Source organism: Copadichromis virginalis, linkage group LG23 (assembly GCF_057382275.1).
Source record: "Copadichromis virginalis isolate Kocher_CV1m ecotype Utaka linkage group LG23, C_Virginalis_male_GT1.1, whole genome shotgun sequence".
Classification (NCBI taxonomy): domain Eukaryota; kingdom Metazoa; phylum Chordata; class Actinopteri; order Cichliformes; family Cichlidae; genus Copadichromis; species Copadichromis virginalis.
This window is the reverse complement of record NC_140639.1, coordinates 32,550,202-32,573,371: the sequence shown is the minus strand read 5'-3', so window position 1 is coordinate 32,573,371 and position 23,170 is coordinate 32,550,202. Positions and strand designations below refer to the sequence as shown.

The window sequence follows — 23,170 nt, the reverse complement described above, 5'->3', positions numbered from 1 at the left end:
ATGCCTCATTTGCATTTTAACTATATATACTGAAATATATTGAAAAATATTCTTAATTTAAGGTGTTCAGGTTTTGTTGTGATACGTGTTGGCTAAATTGTTTACAACTAAATACTAGAATAGTATTTTACAATACTTATTGGTGAGCGAAATGCAGTTGGGGTAATCCTGGAAGCAACATAACATAAACAAATCATGTCTGAGTGAAAGTAATCAACTATGGACATATTCTGTATAATACTTTCATCTGTTGGTTAAAGGTTTTCCTCTTTTAACCTGAAGTGAATGAATTTTTGACCCTGAAATGTCATGACCATAGATTCTCAATCAGAATAAGCAGCCTAAAATGTTAAACTGACTATCTTTAAGCCACTTTTCACTTTTGCCTTGTGATGCAGTCACCATCATGCTGGAAAATGAAGAGAATTTCACATAATTGTCCCTAGATGACTGGAAGATGTTAGTCTTTGAGGAAACATCTGTATGATCAAGAAGCAGCCAGATAAGCCAAGGCCCACAGAATGTTTTGAACACCGATAAGGAAAAGGAGAGGGACCAGATGCTGATAACCTGCATGCTAGAGGGGTGCTGTTATGAGAAAGAAGACTCATCATTATATTGCTGACTCTTTACATGAATGCAATTTATTTGCCAAGACGTTTTTGAAAGTTGTGAAATAATTACTAAATTGGATAAAGATGATAACAGATAACTTTTATCACTAATGAAATAATATCTTAGATGAGGTAAATGAAAATTACATATACAACAAATTTACCTAAAAGTGGTGGAGAATACATTTGGAGGAGGAGCTGTTCTAAGAAGAAGCAGGAGAGAGGAGGGCCCTGTCTTGATCAGACATATTTTGCTGGATTGAGGTATTACCTGCAATTACCTGAATGCTGTTTGACTGAAAGTGTGAGTTCCTTAGCTTTTAGCGCATTTATTTGATAATCTCACGGTACTTAATAAATTTCACTTCACTTCACTTGGGTTGTTTATGTTATTTTACAATCATTAAAGTGAATGTATGCTGTGATATAAGAAGTCGTTTAGCGAAAAAAAAGCAGCATCAACTCTATCCTACCACAGCTGAAGAGGACTCTCCCACAGTGTTGATCACAGTGTCTATATCACCCTCTTCTTAAACAGCAAACATGAACCGAATAATGATGTAATGGTGATGGGTTATATTTGATAAGACGTGACCAGCTTATAAATGTGATCTGAGGCCGAGCTTAGACTTGTGCAGAACTCACTCTATTTAAAGCGAGCGCTGTTTGGCTGCTGCTCAAGGAACCCATTCTTTTCTTTTTCTTCTGTTTTCTTCTTAAAGGAAATTAGCTTTTGAAACTACCGATAAAGTGAAAACATTATCTTAGTCCTGCATTATTCATTCGATATAAAACACTGAATGAATGATCTTTCTTTGTCCTGCGCTTCTAAAATGGTCCCATTATCCTTTATTTCGTTGAATATTTAAAATGAGAAAATATGCTCTCAGCAGGCGACAGACATTGAGTTTGAGGATGAGATGTCGACACCAAATGCTCTGTCATTAGAAGACGAAAGGAAGGAGACCACTCCACTCCACTGCTGCTCTGCGCAGATCGACGGATGTAGAAGACCAGAGGAAGGATTAATTAATAGACACCAGACAGAAGTCTGTTACGGTCTCAGCCCTTAATGTTTTTAGACGGCCGAAAAGATGCTGATCAAATTAAAGCATATCCATACAGGAGACGGAGAAAAGACGCCCTTTGAAAATATTTACTTTTGATTTTGATGTAACAAGCTTTGGTTTCTAAATTGAAAACATAGTTGTTAATTACAAGCTGTCAAATACAATATATTTTTCTCTTTATTTGCTGTATGTTACATTTTCATTATGAGTTTAACTGAATTAGCCCCGTGTTATTCCCAACCTGTTGTTGATTTTGCATTGTTTTGTTTTAATTTGATATATATTATTTACCAGTTTACCCCGCACAGTTACTACCTGTTCTAAAAATGAAACGTTCATGGATGTTTTTATTATTATTATTATTATTATTATTATTATTATTATTATTATTATTATTATTGCAGTGAAATGTAAATTATACAAATAACGGAATTAACTTCCGTATATTTCTCTGTATATTTTGTATTTTTAACCTGCTATTTTTTTTTTAGTCAAAGGTTAATTGACGCTTAAATCACCAATAATTCCCATTGGTTTCTGTGAGCTACCAGCTACGCCTAAAGTGATTGTTTTATATACAGTAGGTTATTGTTCTAGTTCTATTTCTTTCTCTTTTTCCAATGGACAGGTAAACGTAATAGTTTTAATCTAAAAAAGTACCTTTCAGTTTCATTCTGCACTTTTATACCTTGAGGAGCTGATTTAATTGTTATGAAAATGGAAACCTTGGGAGCAGTAAGACGGGTATTTTTTTTATTTGTTTCAAATGTGGAAAACCTTAAAACATGATTTTCCAGGTGAATTTAAAAAAAAAAGTCGTGCATTAAATTCCCCTGTAGAATGAAGCGTAAAGGCAATGGTCGTGAATACTGCTGTGTATAAAGCGCCAATGGAGCCTCCATATCCTTCGTCCTATCAAACAGAACAGGGTTTTATTAGTTTACACTTTAGAAGTCCTCAATTCTCAGGTTTGAGCTCTCCTGCCCTGTCCTACCCAGGGGTCCTCCCTCCTTAGCGCCTTCCTTCCCTCCCCTCCGCCGTTCCCACCCAGGTCTACATCAGATCGCCGATCTGTGTCACGTGTTTTACTCCCGTACAAATTTTCCAGTAGGAGAGCGAATAGACGCACACTCATAACAGCAATTATCAGCGACAGTACCTATCTCCAGATATACGCAGAGGAAGAAGAGCGCTCCAGTGATCCCGGACTCCCCTTCCCCCTCCCCCTGGAAAAAAATCATTTTACTTTTGCTTACATTTATCTTCCACCACTTGTGAGCAACTTTAACGCACTAAAACCGAGCTATTTGGAGAGGCTCGGCTGAGCTCCATCGTCTGTCTGCGTGGGTACGGAGGGAGAAAGTTTGCCTACTGCGCTTGTCTGCTGAAATTTTTGACTGGTAAAAGACCAGACTGCTTTATCACCCGACCGTCCTTATCTGGTGAGATAATGCACTGAGAGCCCTTGGAAAGAAACTGCGTTCCTCTTGTACACGGCGCAGAACCATTATCAACGTTTTATGTGTTTTGATTTACTATTGATAGAAAGTATATGCATCACAGATATGGAAGGGGAGCTCGCTATCTTTTGTGGTGTTTGATTGAGTTTCCGTTTCTGATTTAATGAGCCAACTGCGGAGGCGCAGGATGTGTGGGGTTGCTGATAGTCGCCTCCGAGTGTGCAGATATCCTTGATCATTAATGTCATTCTATTCCATTCCATGTCTCAAGGTGATATAGGTGAAATATGTCTGACGCGGATTGTCGAACTTTCCTTTTGGCATGGCTCATTGATTGGGGAAAAATAGGTTTTATTTTTGCGCAATAAAGCTTAAGGCTGGGTGGGTGGATCAGTTGCCCATGAAACCTTTCCAGTGTTTTTTTCAGCTATCTTCTTTCTCTGTACATTTATAACAATGCAGGATTCACATCAAGGCACAAAAGTTCCTCAGGAGAGTGTGGATGAGATTTGTGGACATCTCTGCAGTCCTGCGACTGGCTGAGGAAGCCCTCCCCGTGTTTTTCCAGTTTTCCGCCAGGAAGTAGATTTTAAAGAGAGAAAAATGTATCAAAGCCTGGCCTTTTCTTCCAATCAGTCCCATTACACGCATGACACCGGGAATTACATCCATCCCTCGGCCAGCTCTCCCGTCTACGTCCCTTCCACCAGAGTTCCTGCCATGCTGCCCACCCTGCCCTACCTGCAAACCTGCGACTCGCCCCATCAGTCTCACGGCCTCAGTGGTCATCACGGCTGGCCCCAGGCCGGCACAGACGGCTCTTCCTTCACGCCCAGCAGCCCCCATCCCTCACATGGATTCTCCTACTCGCACAGCCCGCCCGTGAGCACCAACACCGGGCGAGATGCAACCTACCAGAGCCCGCTGGTTCTCGGAAACGGAGCTCGCTCTGACCAGTACGGAGGCGCTCTGGTGCGCTCAGTCGGAGGTTCCTACTCCAACCCGTACGCCTACATGAGCCCCGAGATGGCGACATCCTCCTGGACGCCGGGACATTTCGAAAGCGGGGTGATAAGCCTGCAGGGCCGACAAGGTGGTCTGTCGGGGAGAAGATCCAGTCTGGGTAAGCACATAAATCAAGTTTCTAAAACTATTGCGAAATCCCGGTTCCCTCTGATTTACTGGAATTTTTAAAATTATTTTTTTTTAACGAAGTATGAAAGACTGACAGTAAATATATTTTTATTCATAAAATAATTTTTCATAATTTGATCATTTTTAATATGTTTTCAACGGGGGGGTTGATGTTTTCTGTTTTTTTTGTAGCCACAAGATCATATTACCGCTTGAAAACACTCGTAAGCTAAATTGTTGCATTTTCCTTCCAAATATTAAGAACATAATAACAATCACGTCAGTCTATGCTTGCTTTATGTCTTCTAATTATTGGTTGCTTAATGTCCAAATGTCAGCATCAATAAGACGAATTGAATATTCTGAACATTTTGTTCGTGAAAACGGTGTTGTTGTTGCTCCACAATCATTGTTATTGTTTTTAACATGGCAGAGGTTCTTTTTAAACCTCATTTACCGGTTGTAAAGGCCAGGCAGTTATTTATTACAGCGGCTGACAGAGAGGCCTGTAAACATAATGCTTGTGTCATGCGGTCGGTGATTGAATCAAAGTCCCCTAACAATCCCACATTAGATTTAAACAATACACATTCATCAAGAAGAGAGTGACGCTAAAGAGGGATCAATTAAAATGTTAATTTAATTCCCTGGTTTAATCACGACCTTCACACGGGGAGAGAAAAGCCCAGTGAAAAGGGCCACTGCCGTGACAATAAGAGCGGTTATCACCTTGATCAGACAGTCGAAACGTCTCTAAGTGTAGCCGTCAGCATTTATTTGGAGGCCACGTGTTGGATCGGGGAGAGAGGAGTGTTTGAAGTTCATGATTTAGAAGAGTTTGATGGTTTGACACCACTTAAAAATGTTAACAGATAAATGAAACCCAATTTAACTCTTTAGTGTATTGTTGGTTTAATTAAAGAGTCCATTATTATAGAAAGGATCAACAGTGAGTTCAAATGGGTTTATCTTTTCATTAGGTAAACATGATAATTGAACATAAATGTTCATACAAGGATCTCTTGCAGTATTCTTAGTGGTAAAGTATTAATATCTTTATAAACGAATGGGGGATCTCTGGCCCACATTTGTTAGTGGGCCCTTTTTTTAGGTCCCAAGATTGACATGGATATTTTACATATCAGGCATTTAAATTTGTGCACAAAGGAAAACAAAACTAGTCGGTCTTTATGGCCTTAAATACTTGGGCAGAGTTTATGGTCAGAACAGTCTTGATAGTTAAAATGTGTTAACAATAAAGTTTCCATCGCCCCTATAAAGAAATAAAAAAAACATTTATTGGTGCAGTTTTGCTTCTTTCCTGCTTTCTTTTAATTTGATTGACGGGGACGAAACAAGCTTTGATGTTTTGTGATTCTGCATTCAAATATTTCAAAAACGATTAAATAATCACTGGGTAGAGCTAAAGTTTAATGCCATAGCAATGAAGCGCACAGCCGATTACTTATTATAAGTGCATTAACCGAATCAACATTTGGGGACTTGAACGCATAAATTATTTTAATTTGAACAAAAAAGAAACGTTTTCAGCCAAGGGGATAAGTCTAACCATGAGGCTATTCAACTTATGGGACGTTAACTTTTTTTACAGAGTTCATTTATCTCATCATGGCTAGTTTTATCATTTTACTACTCATAGATCACTATAAACGCTGCTAACTCACTTTCTAAGCGCATGTATTTTTTATGTAACATATGTGTTTAGTTTAAGGGTTTTCATGTTCTAAAGCAATCTAGTGTTTTGTGTTTTGATCTCAAATCCAAATTTTCATGTCATTATTTCCAACCCTAAGCATTGGAGATGATGATTATCTTTAGGCTGACTGTGAAGATTAATTTGGACCGTTTACGGAAACATAAACCCATTAATTATTCTCAGTCATCTTAAATATGAATAACTAGTATTTCAGAAAATCTTTCGGTTAATATTATTCATGTAAAGTGTTTGGTAATTAAAACGCAATGACCCTTTTCAGTTTTACTCGCCCTTTATTTTGTGATGAATTCTTTTCTTCCGAAACGATGAGAAATACAATCACAAGTTCAAAGGGTGAGTCCGGGACAGCTTTGTCCCGACGGACGTGGTCTACTTCAGGTCTGGCTCGCTCTTTCTGTCTCTCTTTCTCTGGTTTATCGATGGAGGGATTAGGTATTTGAGCAATTAATGCCAGGAGTCCGTAGTGTGTCAGAGAGTGATGAATGTGGAGGTTGAGGTGATGGCGGGGTGGGGGGTGGCCGCTGAAAATGCTACCCCCCAAACAGATTCCTCTATTTGATTCATTCGCATGCGTTTGAGCGCCCTTCATCATACGGACTGGGATGGGGGGTGGGGGTTGCGTGGTGGCGGGTTACATTCCTCCCTGGCTATTCATCAGGCACTGGACCGTAGCCACGACAGCGCCACGCACGCCCGCGTACGCTGTAAAAGTTCAGAAGAAAGTGTTGTAATAAGGCATGTAGTCTTTTGAATGTATTCATCTAAGGGTACCAGAGAGACCAAAACGTCGTGAAACCACGGAGATAAGAAGTGTTAGAGATTGTCAGAGATTGGTCACGTTGGACAAACTGGAAGTGAACACGAGTACCATGTAAACGTTTAGGCCTAAATAATCTCCTAAACTCAAATGAAATAAACTGGCCAACAGCCATGAAATAATCATGTAATGTGCAGAGTTATGGTATATGTGTACATGCATTCAGTCTAATGTGCGTTTTCCCTGTCTGTGTTCAGACCTGATAGACGACATGCCCACGGAGGGCAGGGAGTGCGTCAACTGTGGCTCCGTGTCGACCCCGCTGTGGCGCAGAGACGGGACCGGGCACTACTTGTGTAACGCCTGCGGCCTCTATCACAAGATGAACGGCATCAACAGGCCCCTCATCAAGCCGCAGAAACGGCTGGTAAGACTCGCCGATAGATCGAAAAAACATAGTATAACTATGTAGCCTATATTACACTTGGGCGATACCGAGTCAGCCTACCTCATGATTTGCATTTTTCAAACCACTCTGCCATTCAACAGACTCCAAATAGTTTATTTATCGATTCCTTTTAGCTGAATTTATCGTCTGGTGTAATTTAAACTATAAAATCATTTGGAAATCATCAGTAAATGTAATCCTCATTAATATTCAAATATTCAATAATTTAAAAAATACATAAACTATTACTATGAGGGGGCCTTTCCGATTTTTTTTTCAATGGATTGTACACACACATGGATTGTGTGTTGCACTTTAATGTTGCAAAAGGAGAGCAGAGTCAGCAAAAGAATCAAAGCAATGGTCTTGAAAATAAAAGACTATTATTCATTCTAACAAGAAATAAAAAAAAAAATATAGACTTTTTCAACTACCTTAATTTACCAGCAGATAATCAAAAAGCATAAAGATGCAAATTCATATTTCATCTCTGACACACTTATATTTTTACCACAAAGTTAAACAACTATACATTTTTCTAGTACTGTAAGCTGTTGTGTTCCATTTTTTTTCTCCAGAGGCTCATTTCTAGACATCTTTTTGAAATTATTTTGTCCTTAAAATCTTCGAACAGGCATAACATCTCCTCCATCAAACTGGGGTAACTGCATGCAACAATTATCATTTAAGTGCCTGCAACCATATTTGACTGTAATATAATGAGAATAAACACTCTGTTGTGAAACTTTCTCTCATGGCTTACTCATCAAATGGAAATTACATTGCACATTATTGCTTTTATAGCTTTTGACAAGCTGGTTACAAACTGAACCTGCAGTTATGTTAAGACTGTTTTTCTTCAGTCTACAGTTTAAAACCAACCATGTTCTATTTATACTGATACAGCAAATCATCACTCTGGGGGAAGCTGGGATAAAGAAAAAGAAAATTTTTGCTTTAAAATTGTTCAGTTTGTTTTTGTAATCTGATATTATATTTTTTTAAAAACAGTTATTCCAGTGACACTTCATTAATAAAAATGAAAGTATCTTAATGCACAATTATGAAAAGAAATCCAAAATAAGCAAAGACTTGATAACAATGAGGAGAAAACAGGGGACGACTGAAGCAGCTAAGCAGGGATTCAGATAACACCCATGCTTTCCTTAAATGGCCAAGTTATATTGTTATTAGTGTATAAAGTTAAATGTTGAAATGAATTACTGGTAATCAGCAAGATAAGCAAAAATGCATCACTGTCAAAGTATTAAATCTCCAATAAGACACTTATTGAACACTTTACTTTTCTCATGTGACTTAGGTCTTTATGCCCAGATTCTTTGGTAGATCTAATACATCTTGTTTCTTGTTTCAACCTCCTGAGACCCGAACTCTTCCTCGGCATGCATTTTTAATTTCTCTTTGATATTTGGTCACATTGGGGCCTGATGAAAGTAAAAACAAAGAATTACCAGATTTTTTTAACCTTATTTTTGTTTTTAAGAAAAATGAGAGCCACATATTTGTTTACAATTTTGACAGAACAGTAGCAGTATAATGTTCTCGTAAGTGGATATCAGGCCCATGTAGACCAAAACTGAGTATTTTGGTCTAAATAACCCAAAATGTGATGTCCACATATGTGGACGCTAGGTCCTGGGAGGTTAAAGGAGATATTAATTAGTAATAATTCAGAAAATGTGAACGGCAATGTTAGTGCATGGAGGCTTCAAAGGCTCTGTATTTCCCAGGAACTTCCAGCTCCAAAGCAACTGTGACTGTCAGCTACTCAACAAACTATTTCCACAACAAGGCTTTTTTTTTACTGTTTTTTATTTGTCCTGTGCTGACCTTGCCCTTGATTCGAGCTGTTTTTAGACAAGTTTCTGCTTAGCAACGGGATTTTCTGCTGCTGCTTTTGTTTCGCCCCAAACCAAACAGATATTCACACATGAAAGAATTATTTATGTTGCCTTTACATGTTGCCCAGCTAATGAGTTATTATTTTCTCTTTTGCATGGGCCTGGGGGCATTCATCATTGTTATACCAAACATACCAGCATCCTGCAATTCATTGGAAAAGTTGAGGGAACAGCTTAACGCCAATTTCTCAAACCTTACTTCAAGATGTGATCTGTGATTTCAGACAGTTGATAATTTACCATTCAAATATGTCCTCCTGCAGCAGACCACATCACGCCGGGCCGGCTTGTGCTGCACTAACTGCCATACCAGCACCACCACACTGTGGAGACGCAACGCTGAGGGAGAACCTGTCTGTAATGCCTGTGGCCTCTACATGAAGCTACATGGGGTAGGCCATGCTAAAAGGCTCTTTCAGCAAGCTTCTTGCTCCAGCAGGGAGCAGCTCATTATTTGCACAGCGTAAAACCTCTCCAAGGGCACTGTGGTCACTGTTATCAGAGTGTGGGAGGAGAGGTTGTGTGGGTTGTCATGACACTGTAGCCTCTGTTGTATTAGGGCCTGGGAGGTAGACTGAACTTATTTGTGTTGCTGTATTCCTTCCAGGTGCCCAGACCTCTCGCAATGAAGAAAGAGAGCATTCAGACAAGGAAGCGGAAACCCAAGATGCCCAAGAATAAAACATCCACAGGTAGGTCAAACAGACACTAAAATATGTAGGATGTTGTGTAGAAGAAAAAGCTGGTTAATGAAAGCAGTGTCAGTCATGTGAGTAGCTACTAACAAGAAATGAAATAAGCAAGAAAAACAAAAAGATTATGCCAGAATTGTTTGAGAATCTGCCTTCTCTAACCCTTTCTGGGTTAAAACTTTTTCAGAATCTGCAAACCATTCTGAAAAGTATCTCAGTGTATTAACATAATAATAGCTCATATTATCATCCTGCTGATTCTTCAGGATCTATCACCTCTGACACCGGCTCCCCAACCTCCCTGTCAGTCTCAGAGCACGCTTCCACTATTAAGAGTGAACCCAACATGGCCCCGTCACCCTATGCTGGACAGACTGTCACATCTGCCACTCAGGTAAAAGGTTTTCCATGCAAATTCTATGTTTGACTGTGTAGAAACTAAATTGAGCAGCAATTATTTAAACAACTGCTCAACAGATTTTAGTTTTGGCTATTCTTTTGTGTTTTTTTAATGCATCTATTTTTTCTTTTTAAACTCTCCTTGCACATAAGATAAGATAAGATAAGATAACCTTTATTAGTCCCACACGTGGGAAATTTGTTTTGTCACAGCAGGAGTGGACAGTGCAAAAGTTATGAGGCAAAAATTAGAATACAATAAGAATAAATACAGTACACAACTGTACAGAATAGAATAAAATAAAATACTATATACAGTAGAATAAAATAAAATAAATATACAATAAGATAAAAATAGAATACAAATACAAATACTATATACAACTGAGTAAAAATACAACGATGACAGAAAGGATTATTGCACTTAGTATTATTGCATATGTATGGATGTGTGTGCTTGATCAGTTAGTCTTTATTATGGAGTCTGACAGCAGTGGGGAGGAAAGACCTGCGAAATCTCTCCGTCCCACACCGTGGGTGCCGCAGTCTCCCACTGAAGGAGCTGCTCAGTGCTGTCACAGTCTGCTGCATGGGGTGGGAGATGTTGTCCATCAGGGATGACAGCTTAGCCGCCGTTCTCCTGTCACTCACCACCTCCACTGGGTCCAGAGGGCATCCTAGAACAGAGCTGGCCCTTCGGATCACCCTGTTCAGTCTCTTCCTGTCCCCAGCAGAGATGCTGCCGCCCCAGCAGACCACGCCATAAAAGATAGCAGAAGCCACAACAGAGTCATAGAAGGTCTTCAGGAGTGGGCCCTCCACTCCAAACGACCTGAGTCTCCGCAGCAGGTACAGCCTGCTCTGCCCTTTCCTGTAGAGGGCGTCTGAGTTATGAGTCCAGTCCAGTCTATTGTTCAGATGAACACCAAGGTACCTGTAGATGTCCACAGCCTCAATGTCCATACCTTGGATGTTCAGTGGTTGCAGTGGAGAATGCTTGTGCCTGCGGAAGTCTACCACCAGTTCCTTGGTTTTACTGGCGTTGATCTGGAGGTAGTTCAGCTGGCACCAGTCCACAAAGTCTTGGGTTAGACCTCTGTACTCCTTGTCGGCTAGTAAGTGGCACATGAAATTTGCTGAAGCATCTGTGAAAAATATCTGTCTAGATGTCTCTCCCATATCCCTCTGCCAATGGCTTGTCAATATTTGGAATTTCTCAAGCTGTTAAAGGTCCTTCAGAAATGTCTGACCTTTATGAAAATGCTCTTTTCAGCTTGATTCTAACATGCTAAAACCACATCAATAAGAGCAATGGTGCAAAAGTGATTGTAGGAAGTAACCATGTTTAAGACGTTAAGCTCTGTCATACTCACAAAAAGAGATGTGAAAGAAGAGGTGACTAAAAATTCCAGGTCGTGAGCATATAAATGTTTTAAGTCTGAAGGATTTTGCTTGCTCTTCTACTCCCAAACCTTCACGGGTTTCTTTTTGGAGTTTAATCCACTGGATCCGAATTAACTTGTCAATGAAGGTGATGATATAGAGCCTAATGTGCTATAATCACATGCATTCATCGACATGACTCCATTCATTCAGTTACTTTAAGGAAATGTTCTGCCTAGATTGCTTAAAGCAGAGGTTCCCAAAGTGTGGGGCCCGCCATTGCAGGAGGGGCGCATATGAAAAGGAAAAAAAAGAACGCTTGGACACTGCTAGCATAATGGACAGGTTTTTGACGGGCTTCCACACAAACGCAAAGCAGGAGATGAAGCATCGCCTAAAATGTTTCCAAACCAACTTCCTTCCAAGCCAAAGACTAGAAAATATGGTAAAGCATATCTTCCCATTGGCTTCACCTGCACAAGTGCCAAGGTTGGTCCCTGCGACAGAATTACTTCCGCCTGCGCGGGGAGCACGCGCTGGGCTCTCCAAACCACGGACAGACAGTATCCCAGATTCTTGATTTTTAGTTCACAAACACTTCTTGTAATGACTAACTACTCCTGACATTTTGGAGATGTTTGCTCTTTATACAGTAACGTTACAGTGGGATACAAATAACATCAGGCTGATCCTGCCACAGTTTGTTCCCCCTGTCTAAATCAGGACAAACAGTATCCCACAGCTGTTTATGTTTTTAAACCCATTTTGCACAGAGAGGCATTTTTTTGAAAAATGTATTGATAGCAATGTTGAACATTATTACACAGGAAAAAAACAACTACATGTAAAATAATCACACCATGACGCCCCTGCCTTTCTAAATGGAGGGACAGTAACTGCGTGTGTATATGTAAGCGTGTAAAAACTGCAGGTAGATTAACAGTATTTTGTCTCTATCTGCCATTGTAGAAATTCATCTCATGTAAACAATAACGTGACGCACAGCGTAACGTGAAAAAAGGCACATACCTTGCGTGACGAACTCTGTATTCCTCGTCCACACGTAAACGCAAATACGGAGTTAAAAAAAATTTGCGTTTTTCGGTGATTTCAAAAGCCGTTTATGTGTGGACGAAAGGCCCAAACGCATAGAAAAACAGCATTTTCAAAAATACCCGTGTAGGTGTGGGCGTAGTGTAAAAGAGTTAGTAGGCTAATTTATTTCATTGCTACCTGTAATTTATTGCAGTTTACTTTTATTCATGTAATTGTTTACTAAATGTTTGTGGTGTGAAATAACCCGCAATGGAGTTTGAAAACAATATATGGGTGTGTGTGGCTGGAGGATGTGTTTGTGCTGGGGGGGCAGGTGGGTGGGATTAGGTGTTGTGGGGTCACGAAGATTTTTCTTGTAAAACAAAGGGGGGCCTAACGAAAAAAGTTTGGGAACCACTGGCTTAAAGAAACATTAGATTTCAATCAATAAATTTAAAGGGGTGGAAAGAGCATGTCTGCAATTGACTAACATCGTTACTTCCGGGGATACTAGCACTACCCAGTCCAATCAGTCAGCTAGCCAGTTACATCCATAGAATTTACTAGTATTTTTCTTTAATAAAATAATGTTGTGTTGATTATGGTGGTTTGTTTAGTAGTAATTTAAACATGTAAGGTTTATTATATATTCCACATTCATTTTATATGAAGTATAATAAATGAATCCTTTTTGTTTTGATGAATATCGCTTACAACTCATAAAAAGAGTGACATGCCGAAGAACTGATGGTGTTTAAAGTGCAGTGTGACGTTTTCAGTCTTTCTTGATTTGTTGGTTGATGTTGGTGGTTGTTAGTTGAAATTGGACACAGCCACAATATTTTAGACACTTGCTTTAGAACATGTCCCATCTGCAGACACTGTAGAAGCTTTATCCCAACTTTCTTTTCCACAAGGAACCAGCACCTGCCCACAGTGCCAAAACTATTTCCCAATGGTTTGTTTGCCTATGCTCAATTGGCCAACCAACTCCCCTGACCTTAACCACAAATCACTGGTATTGTCAAGAGGAAGATGAATACCAAAAGTAAAATTCAAAAGTAAAGATGGCTGCTCCCAAGGCAGTCTGGGCTTAATTAATATCCAAGCAATTCCACAAGTTGATTGCCTCTTTTCCACATTGCTCTGATAGAAAGCATAGGAAAGGAGCCTTGAACAGAGGTTGAATATTTCTGTAATTTTTGGTGTAAATCCTTTTTTTGATTCATCTTCTGAAATATTCTGGTAATTTGAGATACTGTGTTTCTGATTTTTGAATAGTTTTAATCATCAAAATTCAAAACAAAAGGCTGAAATATATAAATATATGAAACTTTGCCTTTTTTAATGAAGTTCTAAATACAGGAACTTTGACAATGTTGACATTTTTTGACATGCAGTAGCATATAAAGATAGGTGAAATTTCTGGGTATGAAAAGTGAACACAATGCCTTCAACCTACAATTCAATTCAATTCAATTTTATTTATATAGCGCCAAATCACAACAAAAGTCGCCTCAAGGCGCTTCATAGATACAGAGAAAAACCCAACAATCATATGACCCCCTATGAGCAAGCACTTTGACGACAGTGGGAAGGAAAAACTCCCTTTTAACAGGAAGAAACCTCCGGCAGAACCAGGCTCAGGGAGGGGCGGTCATCTGCTGTGATTGGTTGGGGTGAGAGAAGGAAGACAGGATAAAATACATGCTGTGGAAGAGAACCAGAGATTAATAACAAGTATGATTCAATGCAGAGAGGTCTATTAATACATAGTGAGTGAGAAAGGTGACTGGAAAGGAAAAACTCAATGCATCATGGGAATCCCCGGCAGCCTACGTCTATTGCAGCATAACTAAGGGAGGATTCAGGGTCACCTGGTCCAGCCCTAACTATATGCTTTAGCAAAAAGGAAAGTTTTAAGCCTAATCTTAAAAGTAGAGATAGTGTCTGTCTCCCGAATCCAAACTGGAAGCTGGTTCCACAGAAGAGGGGCCTGAAAACTGAAGGCTCTCCCTCCCATTCTACTTTTAAATACCGGTACTCTAGGAAAAAACAAGTAGGCCTGCAGAGCGAGAGCGAAGTGCTCTAATAGGGTGATATGGTACTACAAGGTCATTAAGATAAGATGGGGCCTGATTATTTAAGACCTTGTATGTGAGGAGCAGGATTTTGAATTCAATTCTGGATTTAACAGGAAGCCAATGAAGGGAAGCCAAAACAGGAGAAATATGCTCTCTCTTTCTAGTCCCTGTCAGGACTCTTGCAGCAGCATTTTGGATTAGCTGAAGGCTTTTCAGTGAGTTTTTTGGACACCCTGATAATAATGAATTACAGTAGTCCAGCCTGGAAGTAATAAATGCATGAACTAGTTTTTCAGCGTCACTCTGAGACAGGATATTTCTAATTTTAGAGATGTTGCGCAAATGGAAGAACGCAGTCTTACATATTTGTTTAATATGTGCATTGAAGGACATGTCCTGGTCAAAAATGACTCCAAGGTTCCTCACAGTGTTACTGGAGGCCAAGGTAATGCCATCCAGAGTAAGAATCTGGTTAGATACCATATTTCTAAGCTTTTCAGGGCCAAGTACAATAACCTCAGTTTTATCTGAATTAAGAAGCAAAAAGTTAGCGGCCATCCAGGTCTTTATGTCTTTAAGACATTCCTGCAGTTTAACTAATTGGTGTGTGTTATCTGGCTTCATGGACAGATAGAGCTGGGTGTCATCTGCATAGCAGTGAGAATGTATGCTATGTCTTCTAATGATGCTGCCTAAGGGAAGCATGTATAATGTAAACAGAATTGGTCCTAGCACTGAACCCTGTGGAACTCCATAATTAACCTCAATGTGTGAAGAGGACTCTCCATTTACATGCACAAAGTGGAGTCTATTAGATAGATATGATACAAACCACTGCAGCACAGTACCTGTAATACCTACAAGCATGTTCTAATCGCTCTAATAGGATATTATGGTCAACAGTATCGAACGCTGCACTAAGGTCTAGCAGGACAAGCACAGAGATGAGTCCACTGTCAGAGGCCATAAGAAGATCATTTGTAACCTTCACTAAAGCTGTTTCTGTGCTGTGATGAACTGAAACCTGACTGAAACTCTTCAAATAAGCCATTCCTCTGCAGATGATCTGTTAGCTGTTTGACAACTATTCTTTCAAGGATTTTTGATATGAAAGGAAGGTTGGAGATTGGCCTATAATTAGCTAAGACTGCTGGGTCTAGAGATGGCTTTTTGAGTAAAGGTTTAACTAGAGCCAGCTTGAAGGCCTGTGGTACATAGCCACAGGCCTTCAAGCTCTCTGCTGACCATTCCAATGGTCAGCAGAGAGCGACTTCTCTGGTTGCAAATACACATCTGGTTGTATAGAAATCTATGGGAAAACTGACTGCCCTTATTAGACCTCACCAAACACTTTGTTGATAGGTTTGTGTGTGAAATGACTAGTTTCCGGTAATTTTGAGCAAAATATGATGCTCATTTTGTAAAAAACAAAAAAAAGGTTTAGTAATTTTTTGAATGTCTTTTATTCCTGTAGACTGCTTCTCAGTTGGACAGCACAGCCTCAGGACACGTGGACATTAAATATGAGGATTTTCCATTTACTCCAACCTCCTTGGCTCCACAGAATTCCTGGTGTGCGCTGTCTCAAGCATGAACAAGCTCTGCCACAAGGGCAATACTGACCCGACTTGACTGATCAGTAAGGTTATCCCACCATCCTGAAACTTCTCCTTAACAACTCTGAAGCTGTGGAGGGCCAACATAGTGGGTCATAACCAGACAGTTATGACCCACTGTTATCAAGAGGGACTGTACAATTTCATTCTAAGGACATCTAATGTATTTTCTATATTATATATTGTAACACACTGGCTATGTAATGGAAGCATAAACGGCTCTCCTGGACTGCATTTTTGAAGGATGCATGTGAGCTTTCCAAAGACTCTGGACTGGCCCTGGCTTTTCTAAGCTCATATCTAGCAACTTCATTTCCTCAGAGGGACAACAACTACTACCTATTGCTAAAAGATATTGCTGTTTTTGGTAATAATCTACACAGCAAACCAATGCAAGGATGATTGAGTTTGATTTTATGAGCTTTAACTCCTTTAGCCCCCTTTTTTATGACTTCCATCCAACTTCGTGTGGGTCATTCGTTGCTTCAGTCTGAAATTGTCAGAGGGGAAAGCAAAGTTTGTTGTTAATGGTTATGCACAAAACAACTTGGTTAGTTTTGGTCAAGATCATATTTTTTATTGCTTAAAAAATGCTCCAGACTTTGTTTCTCGGGTGCCAAGTTCCACCTCTTCTATAGGTAAGAAACACCTGGCACATTTTATATGCAGTTATTCATATAGCTATTAATGCTACTAAAGTTTAAAACCTAAGGGTCATAGCAACTTGCAAAGACTACTCATAACAGTTTCATTCATGTTCCTTACTGTCACTAATGTGATAAAATGTCATGGTTTTCTATAAGGTTTTCAAGAACATGTTTTCATGTTGTTGTCACTGCAAGAAAGAAATCCAGAAAATGCCTTTATGGCTGTTGAACATGTCTCATTCCCTTGTAGATAATTAACTTTTATAGGCACATTATTTGTGTTGAGATAAGGACTGTTAAAAGTCATTGTAGACACTAAAACCAGCCAGTTATGACCCACTGTTCTCCATGTAGAATGGCTTTTGTGCTCTATGTCTCTAAGTGGTGATGCTTAGATTATGGTAGATTTATTTTTACAAGAAACAGAAGAGATAAAATGCATCCTGCAAGAGTTATTTGAAAACCAGGAGCAGTCATTTTAATTCTGACATGATGACATATCAGAATTTTTACCATTTTACTGCTCTAAAATTTGATCTTAATGAAAGTGCAATTTTTTTTTTCTTCAAAAATCGAAGACAAAACAAAGTGTGAAATTGTTGTAAACATTATTATCTAAATTTATTATCTGTGTTTTGTTAATATGTAAGGAACTATTATTTTGTTAGGAGTTGTTTTGGGTCTTTGAATCTGTTAAATTTAATAAAACTGATTCAAATTTTGAAAATCTGATGAATGGAATGATTTTTGAATGAATCTTTATTGTACAAGCGAACTGCCTGCTCAGCATCACTCCAGTTTTATTCATGTAGGTGAATATTCTGAAAATGTTTTCAACACTTTTAACTATCAATCATATTGGCGAAACTGTTCACCAACTAAAACATTTAATTAAAATAATTGAACCTACTCTATTTTACCTACTTAATGAAAGTGTTACTACTTACAGATGTATTATTTTTAGTCGCAGTTCAGCCTGTTAGCCATTACTTTTATTTCTTACCATTATTATTTCCAGCTATTTCAACAGTCAATCTCAATACTTGTAGATATTTTTACTTTTTTATAAACATCAATTTTTGGGTCAGTATTTCAGGCTGTGGTCCATATTAATAAAGTAATGTGTGTAAAGTAAGTGTTAGTAAAACTGAAGCAGAAATTGGGAAGTTTAAGCTGTTTTAATCTGATTTGACTTTATTTTTTTCCTTTTATTGTTACAATGACCATCAAAAGAAAAGTTATTTTGAAACATTTTGCCCATTAACCATCCACTGAACTGCCAAGAGGTATTTTATGGCCAGGGATTTTATACCACATTGCAAGATTTAATTTTAGCAAAGAGCACTCCACACTTTAGGTATACATGTCAATTTTTTTTACTGCCTTGCAATACTTGTTGTAGGCAGTTGTGTGTATTTGTGCAGGTATTAGTCTACAGTGGGCCTATGCAGACACACACATGCTCCTGTGCAGTCCTCTAAAAACCCAACATCGTGAAACTGTGTGTAAGCTGATTGGCTGAAAGTAGACTGGAACAGAGACGGAAACCAACCAACAATGGAAGAAAGAAAAAAAGAAAAACAAACAAACAAACACAAAAATACAGCATGAAAAGCACAGACAGTGGCTTCAGTGGACACTTCATTGTTTTTAAACACTGTTTCCCTTCAGCTCTTCTCCAGGCCTGCCTGAAGGGCCAACGGCAACCTGAGGAACAGCATCCCAAAGACTAATTGTACCACATACTTTAGACACTGCCTCCATCTGGCAAGAGATGTTCTCTGCAGGTAAAAGAGCCTGTCCATAGCTCCCTACTGTCTGCCAATGCAGTGCCAACAGAGAACCATATTCAACACATAAGCTGGATCACCAGTGCAGTGAATTGCTCATTATAAAAGGTGTCAGAAAACTGAGAGTTGGTTTACAGCTATATTGCTTTGATTATTTCTTATGATCTTTATAAATGCACACACAAATGTGGATTGCTCTAGTTTTAATAATCTATAACTTTATTTATTTCTGCCAGCTCATGTGAACTTCATTCATACGGACTTGCAACAGAAAGTCAGGTTAATGTTTATTTTAAATTTTTCCCATACTGGGATCACAACAGTCTTTCTTCCAAAGGGCAAAGGTGATAATTGTTAACCATATCATATGTTTTATGATTACTTTTTATTTATTTTTTTATTTAACTTTTTCAATTCAATTTTTTTTGACATTTCATGCCCCATGCTAACTTCTAAATACATGGACTTTAAAACTATCAGGTAACTTTCTCTTGATTCAGATCCCTGGTCCACTGTCATTGTGCATTTCTAATAATACTGCTTGCCTTGGTGATTAGGCTTTACTGTATACTTTCATGTATATGCTTGCATTAATACTTAATTTTGTGTATATAAGCAGGGTGTGTTCCCCTGTTAGTTGCTTAAGCCAGCACTGTCGACCAAAGGTTGCATTCCAACTCCACTTTATGATAGCTGGGTCAGAATTAGCTGCACAGTCTCGGAAATTACAGACATGTCAGCAACAAGGCTGCTGCTTTACTGCTGTCGTGGCGACATCCAGGCACCACCAGCAATGCCCAGCTTTATGACTGTTGGCCAAGATTTTGCTGTCTTATCTGTTGCCGGGAGAGGCCTGTTACAGTGTGATGCGAAGATGCAGACACATGAATTCTAAGTGTGGGAGGAAGAAGAATAAATTGGGTGCTTAAAATGAATTCCAGGAGATTTTGAGAACAGGAGGGCATTCTACCCACAGAAAGTGGCAATTTTGCTTGTTTTGAAGTGTTGTTACTTTATTCTCTTATATATAAAAATGTAATTTATTATTGTGTAATTTCACCTTAAAGGAGTGTTGAATAACATTTTAACTTCATGTTGTCCAAATACATTCTGAAACTGTAAACTAATTGATTTCTAGAGTTAGTTTAGCACAGTCGAGCTTCTGTACTAAAAGAGGATATTAATAGGTTTAAGAATTTTTATAGATTTTTAAAAAAAAAATCTAGGTGCTCTTCTAACAGCAGATGAACAGAACTGGATAGCAAATAAATATGAGTTGTGCAAGATGACTAATTTGTTAAACTGAGTCTTTTTGCATCTCAGTCAAAGTTGGTGTATAATTTAATGCATTAGAGTATAAAGTCACAATGGTCTGTTGTTTGATGAAAGTACCAGCACAGGAATATTACCTCAAGCCTCACATTTAAAGCTTCAGATATTGTGTGAACGATAGAGGGTTACTTGCCATTATTATGCCGAGTTCCTCTTGAAGTTGGAATTCATTATAATTTTCAACTGGAACCTGGGAAAGTCAGGACTGTCATGACATGGCAGTAAAACTGTAAACTCATACCCTGTACTAGGGCTGGGCGATATGACCCAAAATTCATATCTCGATATTTTTTAGCTGGATGGCGATATAAGATATATATCTCGATATATTTTTTTAAAGCAATAAAGTAAGAACAAAAAGAGAGTTCTTAGTCAAAGCTGTGTCCCAGATGTCACACAGGCACTTTTATTAACATAGAGCAGATGTACATAAAATTTACTCAAAAATAAATTATGAGCATTTATTAAATAATAATGCTCCATAAATAAAAGAAAACAATGTTGTTTTTGTGCATAACAAAAAGCTCACAAATGTGCAGTCAAAATGTAAACTAAAAGACGCTGAGCACAATAACAAAGACAGATTTCACAGCTGCTCTGTTCCCAACTTGTACTGCTTGACTTGACAGCCTGGAGTTTGTAATCTGCTTCGCAACCACGTCTCTTAACAGATGACATTTATGGTCCTTATACACAGTAGGGTAATATTACGTTGAAGCACAGTACGTATCACTCCGCGAGGCTCAGCCGTAATGCTCCGACAATCCATCAAGCGGTGCAGCTCCGTAGCTTACCAAAGTCGTACTAAAACATTTTTTGACAGATTGCTGAGCGCCGTGTACCACATAAAATCGGTTCGCGGCCATCAAGCACAACCAGAATTCATACATAAGGCGCGCTGTCAACTTTTGAGAAAATGAAAGGGTTTTAGTCCGTGCAGCACCTCTGGGCTGCATGGCGTTAGCGTGGTTAGCTCGTTAGCGTGGTTAGCTAGCTAACACGTTGACGCCGTCCAGCCCCACGCACAGGGCGATGCGCAGTAACTCGTTAACGGAGATTTGCCGTGTCCATCTTGTCGCTTCCTGCAGGTGAAGCGATGGGGGAGGAGGGGGAGTTGTGTTCAGTGAAGGAGAGGCGAGGCCGAGTAACGTTGCGTAAAGACGAAAGTGGACGAAAGAGAGGCAAACTTGCGGCTCCGCAAGTATAATTATAACGTAACATAGACTATATCGATATAAAGGATATGGTCACATCTTATATCTCGTATAAAAATATATCGATATTTTTTTAAAACTCGATATATCGCCCAGCTCTACCCTGTACTACCACTAGGGTTGCCAACCGTCCCTTAAAATACGGAATCGTCCCGTATTTCGAAACAAAAGTACACGTCCCGTATTGAGCTAATAAGGGACGCACTTTGTCCCGTAATACAGTGAGAATCAAAAGTAGTCTATAACTTTTAATGGAATTAACGCTTTGTTTGAAAACATAATTCCCAGCCCCTCTCCTGCTTTGTGACCAATGAGCTGACAGCACACTTACGAGTATGACAATTCAGATTACCGCTCATCTCATTGGTCAAGGAAAGGTCGCTTACGGAGAAAATACCGGAAGACAACAGATGACCACAACAAGAAGCATGGCCAACAGGGAAACAAACGCCGACACTGCGGTGCAAGTCTCGGACGACAGTACACCTAAAGCTGGGCAAACATTGTGCGATTTTTTCAGTCACGTTATTCAGCTCCTGCTCAAACTGCACGATTGACTCGCAGGGGTTAGAAGTTGGTAGGTCACGATGCAGGTCTCACACTATACCGCCCGATGCTCTGATGCGACCTGAGTGCTCACACTGTGCCTCCATAAAATGAAGGTTATAACAGAAAATCTGTCGCGCTCTCTCTCTCCGTCTTTCACTCACACAGACACGCACACCACCACCATCAACTTTGCTAAATTGCTAATGAAAAACATTGATCGGGCAGCTGTGATTGAGCAGCAGTGTAGATCCAACTATTTTCACGGTTGTTGTGTCGTGATAATTTCTGAGGCCACATCGAAAAGGCTCGGATGAGCTTTCCAAAGTTCTACAAGTTGTACCTCCATCGCTTGTGTCCAGATCACACGCTGCACAGCCGTGCTGCTCCGTCTTTTTCGCCGACATTTGTGTTTGCGCGTGAGCAGTGTGACAAACTGCGGTGACACCCTCCCGACCAAGCGATTGATGATCGGGAGCTGGTCGTGAGGTGTTAATCGCGTCTCGTTACCCCACGTATACTACACGATACACGACGCACGATGAAGGCCAAAATCGGGCCGATCGCCAAAACGGTCGCACGACTCAAAAATCGGCTCAAAATGGGCCAAAAATCGCACAGTGTAAGCCCAGCATTACACTCACACAGACACACACACCACCACCATCAACTTTGCTAAATTGCTAATGAAAAACATTGATCGGGCAGCTGTGACTGAGCAGCAATGTAAATCCAACTATTTTCACGGTTGTGTGCCTCCATCGCTTGTGTCCAGATCACACGCTGCACAGCAGTGCTGCTCCATCTTTTACACCAACGTTTACGTGTTTGCGCGCGAGCAGTGTGAGCGGCTGTGGTGAGACCCTCACGAGCGATTGATGATCGGGAGTTGGTCGTGAGGTGTTAATCACTTCTCGTTACCCCACGTATACTACACGAGGCACGATGAAGGCCAAAATCGGTCCGATCACTCAAAAATCGGCTCAAAATGGGCCTAAAACCGCACAGTGTAAGCCCAGCATTAGAGCAGCAATGTTTGTTCAGAGAAAGGGAAAAATGGGAAAAGGAAAACACCTGGCTGGAAAAAGTTAATATGGGCATGTGCAGTGAATATCAGTGCTATGTGGCCAGAAGTGTGATAATATAATTTATTTTGTGTAATAAACAACTGTAAGGATAGATGATTACAACAAATAGATGACTAATACATAAAAGTAATACATAGATGAATAATGATGATGAGTTAAGATGCGTAATCATGGGAACAAGCGGGTTTACAAACAGGAGCA

General features: G+C 39.6%; 1 protein-coding gene across 1 annotated transcript; it reads left to right on the top strand.

The window, feature by feature from the left end:
* Nucleotides 1-2,805: 2,805 nt before the first annotated feature.
* Nucleotides 2,806-17,701, top strand: gata5 (GATA binding protein 5). The gene is made up of 7 exons (XM_085449378.1): nt 2,806-3,126; nt 3,607-4,267; nt 7,031-7,200; nt 9,407-9,535; nt 9,751-9,835; nt 10,102-10,229; nt 16,211-17,701. Exons 2-7 carry the CDS (start codon nt 3,748-3,750, stop codon nt 16,328-16,330), a joined length of 1,152 nt encoding a protein of 383 aa, XP_085305504.1. The 5' UTR covers nt 2,806-3,126; nt 3,607-3,747; the 3' UTR covers nt 16,331-17,701.
* Nucleotides 17,702-23,170: the final 5,469 nt, after the last annotated feature.